This window comes from Agrilus planipennis, unplaced genomic scaffold, assembly GCF_000699045.2.
Source record: "Agrilus planipennis isolate EAB-ADULT unplaced genomic scaffold, Apla_2.0 scaffold162, whole genome shotgun sequence".
Lineage (NCBI taxonomy): Eukaryota > Metazoa > Arthropoda > Insecta > Coleoptera > Buprestidae > Agrilus > Agrilus planipennis.
The window spans coordinates 342368-357965 of NW_020438904.1; the positions used below are offsets into that span (position 1 = coordinate 342368).

The 15598-nt window shown below is 32.2% G+C and overlaps 1 protein-coding gene and 1 long non-coding RNA gene across 4 annotated transcripts in view; both read right to left on the reverse strand.

Annotated features, from left to right (window-relative positions):
- The window catches only part of LOC108739659, a 19845-nt gene extending 12992 nt beyond the window's left edge, over nucleotides 1-6853 (reverse strand). Inside the window, exon 1 of one of the 3 annotated variants that reach the window (XR_001938211.1) lies at nucleotides 6632-6853. This is a non-coding gene — a long non-coding RNA (uncharacterized LOC108739659). Of the gene's footprint in view, nucleotides 1-834; nucleotides 1093-6631 lie in introns of those variants that run through there. The other 2 variants (XR_003230891.1, XR_003230890.1) reach the window with 2 other exon arrangements.
- Nucleotides 6854-11500: 4647 nt separating this feature from the next.
- LOC108739604 (hyaluronidase-like) lies at nucleotides 11501-15374 on the reverse strand. The gene is made up of 6 exons (XM_018473588.1): nucleotides 14943-15374; nucleotides 13589-13902; nucleotides 13219-13534; nucleotides 12950-13163; nucleotides 12741-12888; nucleotides 11501-11619 (listed from the first exon to the last, which is right to left on the reverse strand). Exons 1-6 carry the CDS (start codon nucleotides 15002-15004, stop codon nucleotides 11501-11503), a joined length of 1173 nt encoding a protein of 390 aa, XP_018329090.1. The 5' UTR covers nucleotides 15005-15374.
- Between the last annotated feature and the right edge of the window lie 224 nt (nucleotides 15375-15598).

Here is a 15598-nt window from a genome sequence, read left to right on the forward strand (position 1 = left end):
GACGATTAACCGATAACTGGAACAGTGGTAAATACAGGGGTAATACACCGCCGGACTTACAGTCGCCCGTTTGGCCTATTCCACCTAATAACGCTCTGCTAAAGGTACCCTCACTAAGCGTCTAGGCAGTCAACCTACGATCTGCGACCGTATTACCGCTAGAATGACTAACGAGCCGGGCTTAAGTACCGTTAAACTGCGGCAAATTGTTCCAAACAGCAACGGGTTCTATTAATTTTTAATGTACTAACATTCAAAATATAAAATTTGTTTTCTACAGAATACCCTACACCTACAATTTTGAAGAGATTTGTAGAAGGAACTTTCAATTTATCAATCAGAACTACCTTTAAATACATATTCAATTAAAATCATTAATATAAATTATAGAAACTTAAAAATTTGATTAATCATGCTTCCCTTTTAATATTTAATTGAAGTATGCATTGTTATTTGACAAAATAAAAAGAAATTCGCGGTTTAATTCAGTATAATTCCACTCCAATGTTTGAGTACCTATTTGTATTTTGTTTGTTTTTGTAAATTAAAACGTAATTTAGATAAGTTCAAATTTAATTAGCACTAAAATATTATATTATTAATTTTTAAAACAAAATAATTGTTATTTGTAGTAAAACGATCAAAATTTTATATTTCCTACCGGTCGTCCAGTTGTCCGAAAGAGCAAGTATTCGATAAACAAAGGATAGAAAATTACGCTCGGCAAATGCCAATCGAAGGGGTATATTATGGAATAAGGATAAAACAAAAATCATACATTATCCTTGTACGAAAAAAAAAAGCCTAACAGTGACGAAACAGTAAAATTTCTACCTTTTTTCTGTCGTATCCGAGAATGAAGTTGAGATAAATATCCTTAAATATCCTTTCACATTCCTTTAACACTTAGAAGTTTTTGACCACTGCAGACAGTCCTTAAAGTTTAAATAAGCACCTGTTAACCTCCAGCACTATACGCACAACGGAAAATACTCAAAATCACATTTTAATTAACCGAAATAGTTCATAATATTTAATAATTAAACAAAATCAGAACCGACCGTGTCTTCTACAATGTTACATGAAAACTAAGGTCGTGTCCGATGATTCAAACTGAAAAAAACCCATGGCAAGATATATTCATTCACGAAGTTGATTAAACAACAAAATTCTAAGCCGAATAAAACCGAAATAATATGTTCATGACATAGTAAAGATTCTAATAAAAACATCCAAATGCTATTCCTAATCTATATGTTTTTTTTCTACAGAATATGATAAATTAAATGAAAATATTTACGTTAAAAAGATGTTATGTACGATATAATAAATAACTAAGTACACCCAATTAAACATAATTAGTTATTACGCCATTTGAAATGAAAAATTACTAGGGGATGTATGTAAAAAGTTCTTAAAGTTTTGTATTAATCGATCGCTAATTGCAATAAATGTTTTGTTTTTTATCTAAATGCCTTCTTAGTTTACTTCATATTTTACCATTGTCAAAACACTTGATGGTACTTGCCGAAAAAGTTCCAAAATGATTTGAAACCAAAAAAATAAAATAACTGCAACATTTATGACTTTCGCTTTAAGTAGATATTAATAACTAATGTATTACTATTGTTCTGTTATTGCTAGTACAGTTTTACCAAAAAATAACAGTAGATATGTTATGCCCAAGGGAAAAAATGCAGCATTCCCTACAGAATTTGAATATCCACCCTACCAGAACTCCTTGGACAGGGTGTCGAACTTTCTTTCCTAGGGTCACATACAATTTTTTCTATAATACGATATATTTTTGAAGCAGGGTGAGAATAAATATATTATTGTAACTTGTACTGTACTTAAAAAAAATAAAACGTAGCTAATAAAAAAATCGTTAAAAGCAAGTAGGTTACATGAAATAAAATGGTAGTTAAACACAAAATTATTTACTGATAGCAAAATCAATTCGGATATTGCCTCAACATTGTAAATATTTTTCCGGGTACGTCTATTTGTTTGCATTACCCCTACGTTACCACTTTCTTTTTAAACATCAATAACTGCATACAGTCCATTGCACATAGACAATCGTGGCAAGTAAATTGGATTAACGTTAAATGAAAAAATGGTAGCAAAAAATCAAGAAAATTTTTATCAATCGCTAAAGGGTTTACTTTTGCTCGGTGGATTTTTCGGAGTGGTACCTTTAGAAGGGCTTTTATATGACAAAGTATTCGATTTAAGGTTCCGCTGGATCTATTGGAGAACTTTTTTGAATCTCTTTTTTATGGCAGGAGGATTGTTTATAACTGCGGCTTTTTTAGTACAAATGGTAAAAGTCGAATTCAACATTTACGAACTAGGTAAGACAATTGTATAACAAATAAAGGCAAATCAAAATCATATACCTAACAAACAGAACAACTAGTTTTAATATCAATTAAATATTATTGTTATAAAACTGGACAATCCCAATTTTGTAACAAATGCATCAAACATCCCGTAAGAATATTGTAAGTTTAATTCAAACAAAAATAACGTATTAACTTTTAAAATTAATAGTTAATCGTTATTTATATTAAAAGCATTGAAGACAGTCAGTGTTGAAGAGAGCAAGTATTCGGAAAGCAGAGGAAAGAAACATACGCTCGGAAAAGGCTTAATTATTCGCAACTACAAAAGAAACTTTATTATATTTAAATAGTAAAGAAAGGACTCAGGAGCTGCGCACTCGCGAACATGGCCGCGGTTAAAAATCCATAGCTCCGCAGACGCAAGTCCGATCCGTACCAGAATGGGCTCGTTCGAAGCCCAATGAATGCGGCAAGTTTTCGACGCAAGCAGTTTTATATTGTGACACTCCTGGTCCGCGTTAGAGCCGACCAAATTCGCGCAATTTACCCTATCCTGCGTTTTGGTGTTTTCCTGAGTCCACAGGATGGCTCATATTTTCGGACTGGGTGGTCCGATCTCTATGGGAGCACCATCAAAATTTTCTAGAGATACTGGGCTCTGCGTCAAGAGTAAAAGCGTCCATCTACGAGGTTCCGTCTCGGAGTTATGGCTGTCGGAAGTTTTAGCCAAGTGTTATTTTCGAAATTGAGGATTAATTGTTTAGGAAAACATATCTGGCGAACTATTAAAGATAGCGCAAAAATTTTACTGGTGCCGCTACAAATACGCTGATGGGTCTCTAATTATCAAAGACATTACGAGAGAAAGTGTTAAGTGATGGTCTTAGCTAGTGGTCATAGTTTCTACCAGATATAATCGTTAATAAGTAGGCCAAAATTTTAGGATTTCGTTATAATGAAGTTAGGCTGCCAGTGGGCCACTTCGTTTCTGATTACACCCATTTAAACAAACATGGAAGCTGTTCGACAAAAGGTTAATTAAAAGTTACGTAACAAGCAAACATAGAAAGAGACTTTAATGCTATGCATACGTGTATGGTAAGTATGCTCTACTACACCTATCAAGTACGCCAGCATGTTCAATGTGAAAGCGAAATGCGCTGTAATGTAATGTAAGCACATGTATTATAACTGACTCTCTGTACGTATACATACATCAATTTAAAAGTGGAAAGTGCCGCATCGCTTCAACCTGACGTACTAAGAAAATCAATTATTACTATCGATACATTGTTTCGAAGCCGCCCACGTTCGATTTCAGTAAAAACTATTTGGATAGGAAGGCCGACCGTTACACTGTTTAACATAGAGTACATCTTTACTCTCTAATGCAAGTAAATAAGTATCGATTTGGTACCCTTCATAAATGCAAAGACAAAGGAAAAGGTCGGCGAGTTCAACGAGTCTTGAAGTTATAATGTTACGGATAAAATTGTATAGTAAAACACTATCAATTTATCAAGGGACTACTTGATAAGAATCATTGCGTTATAACCTGAGATACCTCTACAGCTTCATTTAGTTTGCAGAAAATACTCTAAAACGTGAACGAATAAACTCGATGATCATAAGATATTAAAAAAGGCCCACGGCATCTTTAGAGTTGCACGCAGTAAATAAAAATTGAGGTTTAATTTCAAAGTTACAAAATTTTATTACGAAGAAGCACAAATAACCCGCATTGAACATTCCTCAGCTTCACCACGAACTCATCAAGCTCGGTTTGCTAAATCCTGAGATTACCCTCCACCCCCATCTTCTAACTAAATGAACAAAGTAACACTTTCTCTTAGTAATATTACTGTGAAAAGCAAAACTGTAAGTTCAATTCATGCATGAATAACGTATTAACTTTTGAAATTAATATTTAATCGTTATTTATATTAAAAGCATTGAAGACAGTCAGTGTTGAAGAGAGCAAGTATTCGGAAAGCAGAGGAAAGAAACATACGCTCGGAAAAGGCTTAATTCTCCGCAACTACAAAAGAAACTTTATTATATTTAAATAGTAAAGAAAGGCTATGACCCCCATGATAATGATTTAGCTTTCGAATGATGAATGAACTTTCAAGCTCGGTTTGCTAAATCCTGAAATTACCCTCCACCCCCACCTCCTAACTAAATGAACAAAATAACACTTTCTCTTTGTAATATTACAATGAAAAGGATAATTGTAAGTTCAATTCATACACGAATAACGTATTAACTTTTGAAATTAATATTTAATCGTTATTTATATTAAAAGCACTGAAGACAGTCAGTGTTGAAGAGAGCAAGTATTCGGAAAGCAGAGGAAAGAAACATACGCTCGGAAAAGGCTTAATTATTCGCAACTACAAAAGAAACTTTATTATATTTAAATAGTAAAGAAAGGCTATGACCCTCATGATAATGATTTAGCTTTCGAATAATAGATGAACTTTCAAGCTCGGTTTGCTAAATCCTGAAATTATCCTCCAGCTCCATTTCCTATACCCTCCAGCCCCATTTCCCAACTAAATGAACAAAATAACACTTTCTCTTTGTAATATTACTATGAAAACAAAATTGTGAGTTCAATTCATACATGAATAACGTATTAACTTTTGAAATTAATATTTAATCGTTATTTATATTAAAAGCATTAAAGACAGTCAGTGTTGAAGAGAGCAAGTATTCGGAAAGCAGAGGAAAGAAACATACGCTCGGAAGAATTCTTCGTAACTACAGAAAACACTTATAATAAATAATAAAAATCCTGTGGCCAACAGGATAATGATTTAGCTTTCGAATAATGAAAGAACTTTCAAACTAGGTTCGCTAAATTCTAAAATTAACCTCCACCCCCAAATTCTACTAAACAAAGTAACACTTTATTATGAAAAACAAAATTGTAAGTGAAATTTATACATAAATAAAGTGTTGATTTTTTTATTAAGTATTTAATCGAAAAATGTAAAGAAAAATGACAGTTAAGTATAATGGAGTACTAGTCCTAACAATAAATTTTTGATTAGCTTTTATTAAAACAAACGTAACTATTTAATTCCGACCCACCCCTTCAGGCTGGTAGACTATTAAATCATAATTTAGTAGAAATTAATGCAGAAACTACGTAATGATGCAGTAAATAAAAATTGGGCGTCAATTTTAATGTTACAAAATTTTACTGCGAAAAAGTGCAAAAAACCCGCATTTAACATTACCCCAGCCACCGATTAAACGCCAAGATTCGCCCCTCAGCTTCACCACGAACTCTTCGTGATGAAGGATACCTGAGGAGTCGAACTTGACGATTAACCGATAACTGGAACAGTGGTAAATACAGGGGTAATACACTGCCGGACTTACAGTCGCCCGTTTGGCCTATTCCACCTAATAACGCTCTGCTAAAGGTACCCTCACTAAGCGTCTAGGCAGTCAACCTACGATCTGCGACCGTATTACCGCTAGAATGACTAACGAGCCGGGCTTAAGTACCGTTAAACTGCGGGAAATTGTTCCAAACAGCAGCGGTTTCTATTAATTTTTAATGTACTAACATTCAAAATGTAAAATTTATTTTCTATCAAATGCCCTACACTCATAATTTTGAAGAGATTTGTTGAAGGAATTTTCAGTTTATCAATCAGAACTACCTTTAAATACATATTCAATTAAAATCATTAATTTAAATTATAGAAACTGAAAAATTTGATTAATCATGCTTCCCTTTCAATATTCAAGTTAAATAAATAGAGAACGCATAGTTCTTTAGCAGATTAAATGGAAATTCCCGGCTTAATACAATATAACTTCTTTCCAATGCATAAACTACCTATTCATAATTTGTTTGCTTTTGCAAATTTAAAACGTGACTTGGGTATGTTTAAATTTAATTAGCGCAAATGTAAAAGTATTATTAATTTTTAAAGCAAAACAATTATTTGTACTAATATGAGGAAAATTTTGCGTTCAGGCATTTCAATTGTCCAAGAGAGCAAGTATTCGGAGAACAAAGGACAGAAGATTACGCTCAGCAAAAGCCTAAACTATCCTCAATTATAAGTTTAATTATTATAAAAATTACTATTTAAATCGAAAGGGATAACACGCAGTTACAATCCACAAAATTAAATAACAGTTGCCCTAAAATACCTAACACAAAAGAACAGTCGAAGGCGTATGGATTAAGGATAAATCATCAGTTATCCTTATAAGTAAATAAGTATTAGCCTAACACAGTGATAAAATAGAATTTCTACCTTTTTTTCTGTTGTATCCAAGATGTGGTTGCGATAAATATCCTTGAATATCCTTTCGCTTTCCTTTAACACTTACAAGAAAAGTTTTCAACCAATACACATGCAGTCCTTAGAGTCCTTAAAAAAGCACCGATAAGCTACCGGCACTACACTTGTAACTTACAACGTAAAATACTGAAAATCACATTGTTATTAATCGAAATAGTTCATAATATTTAATAATTAAACGACTGCCTCTTCAACAAAGCTCAATTCGATGAAAACTAAGCTCGCGTTTGATGATTCAAACTAATAATCGAAATCATGACAAGATATACTCGTTCACGAAGCTGATTAAACAACGTAATCGCAAGCCGAAAAAAACCGAAATAATACGTTCATTACAAAGTCAAAATTGTGATAAAAATATATATATTATTCCTTACTTACGTAAAAAAGACCTTACGTACTACTACACTCAATTAAATTATTGTAGGTACCATTTGAAATCAAAAATTATGACCCTTATTTTTAATGTGTAAAAAGGATAATATGAAGGACTCAGATTCAAAGCAAAAAATTTGTTTATTTATTTATATAACCAAATGCTAATTGTTAATGATAGTAAACAAAAATTAATTTTAGGTGGTTTCGTCTTTTATCTAAACGCCTTCCTAGCTTACTTCATATTTTTATCATTATCAAGGCAAATCCCTGCACTTTTCAAAGAGTGGTACTTGATGGAAAAAAGAGTCTTTTTCTCGAAAAAATACCAAAGTAATTTGAAACTAAAAGTCAGAACCGTAACTGCAACATTTATGACATTAGCTTTAAGTAAGTATTAACAATGTACAACATTGTTTTGATATGACTTGTACAGTTCTATCAAATATAAATTAGGCAGAAAGGGAAGAATGTACAGCATTCCTTTTCGGGTATGAATCGCCACCCGAGTCAGAGGCGAGGGTGAGAACTACGTGATAAATCCTTCCCTGACAAGGATTTTTTATTTAAACGGGAAGGAATGTTGCGCTTATTTCTTCCTTGAAATCAGGGTATGAATATGGTAAAAAAAACATTTATTTTTTAAGTCGACAATATGGCTTCTAACGTCAAAGACATATACATTACGATCAAATACAAAGACGAAGACGTAGAGTTTGCAGAATATTTTTTCGCAACCGTTTCTTATAAGTCAGTCTTTTCACTGATATCATACACGTTGTGGAAAGCAGTTATTATAGAGGTATAAAAATGAACATTTTCTTTCTGGATTTCGTATCTGACACATTGCTCCTTGAAGATTTGCAGTTTCGCCTGTACATTTATCTGGAATTACACCGACGTGTTTATAATGGCTTCGAGTATAGCAATAGNATAATGATTTAGCTTTCGAATGATGAATGAACTTTCAAGCTCGGTTTGCTAAATCCTGAAATTATCCTCCAGCCCCATTCCCCAACTAAATGAACCAATGTTTGAGTACCTATTTGTATTTTGTTTGTTTTTGTAAATTAAAACGTAATTTAGATAAGTTCAAATTTAATTAGCACTAAAATATTATATTATTAATTTTTAAAACAAAATAATTGTTATTTGTAGTAAAACGATCAAAATTTTATATTTCCTACCGGTCGTCCAGTTGTCCGAAAGAGCAAGTATTCGATAAACAAAGGATAGAAAATTACGCTCGGCAAATGCCAATCGAAGGGGTATATTATGGAATAAGGATAAAACAAAAATCATACATTATCCTTGTACGAAAAAAAAAAGCCTAACAGTGACGAAACAGTAAAATTTCTACCTTTTTTCTGTCGTATCCGAGAATGAAGTTGAGATAAATATCCTTAAATATCCTTTCACATTCCTTTAACACTTAGAAGTTTTTGACCACTGCAGACAGTCCTTAAAGTTTAAATAAGCACCTGTTAACCTCCAGCACTATACGCACAACGGAAAATACTCAAAATCACATTTTAATTAACCGAAATAGTTCATAATATTTAATAATTAAACAAAATCAGAACCGACCGTGTCTTCTACAATGTTACATGAAAACTAAGGTCGTGTCCGATGATTCAAACTGAAAAAAACCCATGGCAAGATATATTCATTCACGAAGTTGATTAAACAACAAAATTCTAAGCCGAATAAAACCGAAATAATATGTTCATGACATAGTAAAGATTCTAATAAAAACATCCAAATGCTATTCCTAATCTATATGTTTTTTTTCTACAGAATATGATAAATTAAATGAAAATATTTACGTTAAAAAGATGTTATGTACGATATAATAAATAACTAAGTACACCCAATTAAACATAATTAGTTATTACGCCATTTGAAATGAAAAATTACTAATACGCTCGGAAAAGGCTTAATTATTCGCAACTACAAAAGAAACTTTACTATATTTAAATAGTAAAAAGGCTGTATAATAAAGTACTAGACCTAAAAATAAATTTTTGATAAGCTTTTATTAAAACAAACGTAACTATTTAATTTCGACCCACCCCTTCACGCTGGTAAACTATTAAATCATAATTTAGTAGAAATTAATGCAGAAACCACATAATAATGCAGTGAATAAAAATTGGGCTTCAATTTTATTGTTATAAAATTTTACTGGGAAAAAGTGCAAAAAACCCGCATTTAACATTACCCCAGCTACCGATTAAACGCCAAGATTCGCCCCTCAGCTTCACCACGAACTCTTCGTGATGAAGGATACCTGAGGAGTCGAACTTGACGATTAACCGATAACTGGAACAGTGGTAAATACAGGGGTAATACACCGCCGGACTTACAGTCGCCCGTTTGGCCTATTCCACCTAATAACGCTCTGCTAAAGGTACCCTCACTAAGCGTCTAGGCAGTCAACCTACGATCTGCGACCGTATTACCGCTAGAATGACTAACGAGCCGGGCTTAAGTACCGTTAAACTGCGGCAAATTGTTCCAAACAGCAACGGGTTCTATTAATTTTTAATGTACTAACATTCAAAATATAAAATTTGTTTTCTACAGAATACCCTACACCTACAATTTTGAAGAGATTTGTAGAAGGAACTTTCAATTTATCAATCAGAACTACCTTTAAATACATATTCAATTAAAATCATTAATATAAATTATAGAAACTTAAAAATTTGATTAATCATGCTTCCCTTTTAATATTTAATTGAAGTATGCATTGTTATTTGACAAAATAAAAAGAAATTCGCGGTTTAATTCAGTATAATTCCACTCCAATGTTTGAGTACCTATTTGTATTTTGTTTGTTTTTGTAAATTAAAACGTAATTTAGATAAGTTCAAATTTAATTAGCACTAAAATATTATATTATTAATTTTTAAAACAAAATAATTGTTATTTGTAGTAAAACGATCAAAATTTTATATTTCCTACCGGTCGTCCAGTTGTCCGAAAGAGCAAGTATTCGATAAACAAAGGATAGAAAATTACGCTCGGCAAATGCCAATCGAAGGGGTATATTATGGAATAAGGATAAAACAAAAATCATACATTATCCTTGTACGAAAAAAAAAAGCCTAACAGTGACGAAACAGTAAAATTTCTACCTTTTTTCTGTCGTATCCGAGAATGAAGTTGAGATAAATATCCTTAAATATCCTTTCACATTCCTTTAACACTTAGAAGTTTTTGACCACTGCAGACAGTCCTTAAAGTTTAAATAAGCACCTGTTAACCTCCAGCACTATACGCACAACGGAAAATACTCAAAATCACATTTTAATTAACCGAAATAGTTCATAATATTTAATAATTAAACAAAATCAGAACCGACCGTGTCTTCTACAATGTTACATGAAAACTAAGGTCGTGTCCGATGATTCAAACTGAAAAAAACCCATGGCAAGATATATTCATTCACGAAGTTGATTAAACAACAAAATTCTAAGCCGAATAAAACCGAAATAATATGTTCATGACATAGTAAAGATTCTAATAAAAACATCCAAATGCTATTCCTAATCTATATGTTTTTTTTCTACAGAATATGATAAATTAAATGAAAATATTTACGTTAAAAAGATGTTATGTACGATATAATAAATAACTAAGTACACCCAATTAAACATAATTAGTTATTACGCCATTTGAAATGAAAAATTACTAGGGGATGTATGTAAAAAGTTCTTAAAGTTTTGTATTAATCGATCGCTAATTGCAATAAATGTTTTGTTTTTTATCTAAATGCCTTCTTAGTTTACTTCATATTTTACCATTGTCAAAACACTTGATGGTACTTGCCGAAAAAGTTCCAAAATGATTTGAAACCAAAAAAATAAAATAACTGCAACATTTATGACTTTCGCTTTAAGTAGATATTAATAACTAATGTATTACTATTGTTCTGTTATTGCTAGTACAGTTTTACCAAAAANCGATTACAGAACCCAAAAGTAACACTAATTTTACTTTAATTTAAATTACACGTATAATTTAAACATTGCAAAATGTTCCTATTTTCTTGTAGAATTTTGAGTTGATATTATTTATTATCATTATTTTCCCAATAATCACAGAGACAGAATTATTTGATGGCACGTCTATGACCTGATTAAACTTTTCTTTATAAAAATGGCACGTCGATACGTAAAGGTTCGCCATCCCTGTCATAGAACTATCAGGGGTGTATGATTAAGAACTAATAACTAATTGTACGAAACATAACTATACAATTTGATTTTTCAGTGTTACATTTTTAAAAATGCTTAAACTTTATCGTTTTCATTTGGATTTTGAATTTTTTGATTTTAATTTATTTCTATCCCTGTCTATTATAGTTTCACCAAATTAAATTCTGAAAACCTATTTCGTACAATTAATTATTTCGCAACCGTTTCTTATAAGTCAGTCTTTTCACTGTACACGTTGTGGAAAGCAGTTATTATAGAGGTATAAAAATGAACATTTTCTTTCTGGATTTCGTATCTGACACATTGCTCCTTGAAGATTTGCAGTTTCGCCTGTACATTTATCTGGAATTACACCGACGTGTTTATAATGGCTTCGAGTATAGCAATAGCTTCAAAGTTTCGTCAAATGAACAAACGAATTGAGGAGTATTTAAAAATGGAGGTGATTTTTGTACTATATCTCTATATGTACAGTCGACGCCAAAGTAAATGTATTAAATTTAAGGTAAAGGATCTGTATCTTTGGAGAATCCTTAGAGAAGATTACGCGGACGTTTCGAACCTAACCAAGCTATTGAACGACAAGATGTCTTATCTTATACTTTTATCTTTTTCTTGTAATGTTTTCGTAATTTTGAAACAATGTTTCAATAGTTTACGGTAAGGATAATTTATAGTCTTATAATTTGCAAGTAATCTATTTTAAGATGGGTTTTAATAATTGTTTCGGACTATTAATCCTTTTTGTCAGAAAACTGTATAAGACATTAGATAATCCAGGATAACGTTAGCACGCTTTCGTTGGTTGTCAAAATTATTTGTTCCAAATGATCTTCAATTACTTATGATGTAATAAAAACAATGCTTTCCAAATCTGCAGATTGATTCTTTTATCGTATCCAATTTAGACATTATTATGAGTTGAGTAATTATAAAATGCCTAAGCCTTTTTTCTAGAGACTTCAATCAGCAAGTGGAGAAAATCTACTTCGTATATTCGTTCGCGTTTTTGATAATAAGGACCTCGAGTGTCTGCATTTATGCGGCGGCTATCAACCAGGAATTCCGGAGACCTCTGAAAGCCCTGTTTTCGGTTAATTCGGACACGTACAATACCGAAGTAAATAATAAAATCGATCAAAAGCCAACACATATGTAAAAAAAAAAATGTTTTAGATCAAGAGGCTCATTAGACAAATTGGTTCTGATGACCTGTGTCTAACAGGTCGAAACTTTTTCAAAATAAAAAGGAGTTTAATACTAAGCGTAAGTACAACTTCGATTGTCAATATTGAGATCCTGATTGCTAATTTTAGATCGCAGGTGCCGTGGTCACTTACGAACTTGTGATCATTCAATTCGCGGGTGAATACTTAAAACTAAATAGATAGGAGATAAATAAATAATGACACTCATGTGTAGTTTTCCTTTTTTTTTTTTTTTAATAAAATGATTTTAAATACCTAAAATAGCCGGGCCAAGAACGAACTCGATGTACTTGTACAATTCTTGGCAATTGTTTCTTGAATTGACGTCACTGCTGCTACCCCATAGAATTAAACCGTTTATATCGAGGGTGCCCAGAACCTTGAGGATTTCGTACAAGTCCTCCTGAAATATACGGAAAATGTTTGCAACAAATTTTGCAATTGTGGTACTGTACAAAATTTACTTTTCCAACAAAGTTCCTGGTGTCCTGATACTTATACCAGAAATAGGGATAAATTCCCGACGGTTTTTTTGAGTCCATACTCGTCAAAATCCTTTGGGATTCCTTGACACGCCCTACCACCATGCGCACTTTTTCGGTAACATTCAAATAATTTTCGGACATATAAATCGAAGGGTGTAAATTGTCTGAATTACGAAACAACCAAGGACTTATTCTAAAATAAATAATACAAATGCAAAATTTATCTCTCAAGATACAACAATACTCACTTGTTGTTTTCCATCACGACATGTTGTGGACAATTGGTTCGACTGTTAGCTGGTGACATGTTAAAGCAGTAGGGGTAGTGATAATAACCCCAGGTTGCATTAGGTCGCAGGCGATTTGCAAGAAGTAGAGTCTCTAGCATAAAAGTTTTGGCAGCTAACTCGAATTCCCTAGCAGCCTGTTGCTTTAATATTTTGTCGGGCCAGAAGGGATGTAATTTTTTTAATTCGTTCACTGATAAGTCCTGATAGGGTGTCAACGTTCCAAAATTTTGCCGGAATATGGGGCGCCAACTTTCAAAATCGATAATGCCTAAGCCTAAAATTTTCGGTTAATACGAAATCTCTGTTACCACCCTACTCTCGTTTATACCTTTAAAGTCGACATCTTCTATTAAATTGTTTACAGTTTCGTTAAAGAGATCGAGATGGAAAGTTAGATTCCCTCTTTGGGGTATTCCCCCATTGCGTAGCACAGTTTTACTAGAATCTTTGGCTTTTAGAATGGCAGGAAAAGCGCCTGGATCGTACAGGATCGCCAGTTTACTACCCCTAAATCTATCGTTCTCATTTTGAATTATCCCATATTTAATTGCAAGAGTTGTAAAATTAATTTTGTGAGAATCACACTGAAACGTCGGTACGTTCCAATAAACGGGGAAAGTTGTAACACTTGGAATTTTATTGCTAAAATATGAACATACACTGTCGAAGAAAACGTTAAAAAATTACTAATTTAGTCATAGAACAGGGATGGCGAACCAATGGCACGCGACACAATATTTTGGGCACGTCACTAATATCAGTCATAAAGTCTAGTTCAATATGGATCCAAAAATTTATTAAAACAAGGAAACTAATTGAAACGGAAAGATTGGCAGGTAATACAAGTGAAAATGCTAATAACAAAATTTGGGAAACATGAAATGCGTTACCAAACACTTTTAATTGTTTGAAGAAGCTGGCTTATGTTCTTTTAACAATATTTTTTCATCAACTTACGCCTGCTAGTCATTATTTTCAGAGATGAATAACATTAAAAACTCGGTTAGAAATCGTTCGACAGATAACTCCAGTTCAGCATACGTTCTGCTAAAAATAACATCTTACAACCCTAACATAAGTTATTTGTCATCTAGTCTGCAACAACAAAAGTAACACTAATTTTACTTTAATTTAAATTACACGTATAATTTATACATTGCAAAACGTTCCTATTTTTTTGTAGTAAATAAAAAAGTTTAAGTTGATATTATTATTATTTTCCCAATAATCACAGAGACAAAATTATTTGATGGCACGTCTTTGACCTGATTAAACTTTTCTTTATAAAAATGGCACGTCGATACGTAAAGGTTCGCCATCCCTGTTCTAGACTGTTCTTTGGCGTTCCATTGTTTACATCCAATCAATTGCCAAATCAATGACACATCAAAGAAAGTATTTTTTTGNATAACTAATTGTACGAAACATAACTATACAATTTGATTTTTCAGTGTTACATTTTTAAAAATGCTTAAACTTTATCGTTTTCATTTGGATTTTGAATTTTTTGATTTTAATTTATTTCTATCCCTGTCTATTATAGTTTCACCAAATTAAATTCTGAAAACCTATTTCGTACAATTAATTATTCAGTATTTTTTATGCAAAACTAACTTTTTTCATACACTAACCCCAAAACTGCTTTTAAGGGTGAACGAAAGTTTACTTTAAAACTAATATACCTTTCGATAGCGACAGATACTGCTACCAGGGCGATTAAATAAATTTTGGAACACAAACACATATCTAATTGTCGCTTACATATAAGCACTAAATGTACTTGTATCAAAACAACAATTTGCTATGAAATGTTAACTTAGAATGAACGTAAATGCGGTAAATGACCACATTGCTATTTTCTTTTTAAATTTATACATGCGAGCCAAGTAATTAATGTTTTTTTTTCCGGATGTACGTATGCGAACGATAGGCTTAAATGCCTAATTCGTCATTAGCCAAACGACAAATGCCAACAATTTATTCAGCATTAGAATAAACACATTTGTTGTTATCCGGACCTAAAAATCTAAATTCGCAATTTCCCATTTCCATTCGCCCTAACGACAGAGCGATGTTAAAGGAAAACTTTTCAAGTTTCTGTATGGCAGGAGGCACAACAAAAGACTTTGACGAACAAACTGTCTGTTGAAAAGTTTTTTAACGAATAAAAGTTTATTTTTAAAGGATAATTGCTTTATCCAGAGGGATTTTGAAATATTGTGAGTAAATAAATTAAGTAAGTATTGAGGTAATTGGTGCAGCCTAGAAATGAAAACAAAAGAATATTAAGTGTACAGATAAATATGTAAACTTTGCCAAACATGTACAATGAGCCTAC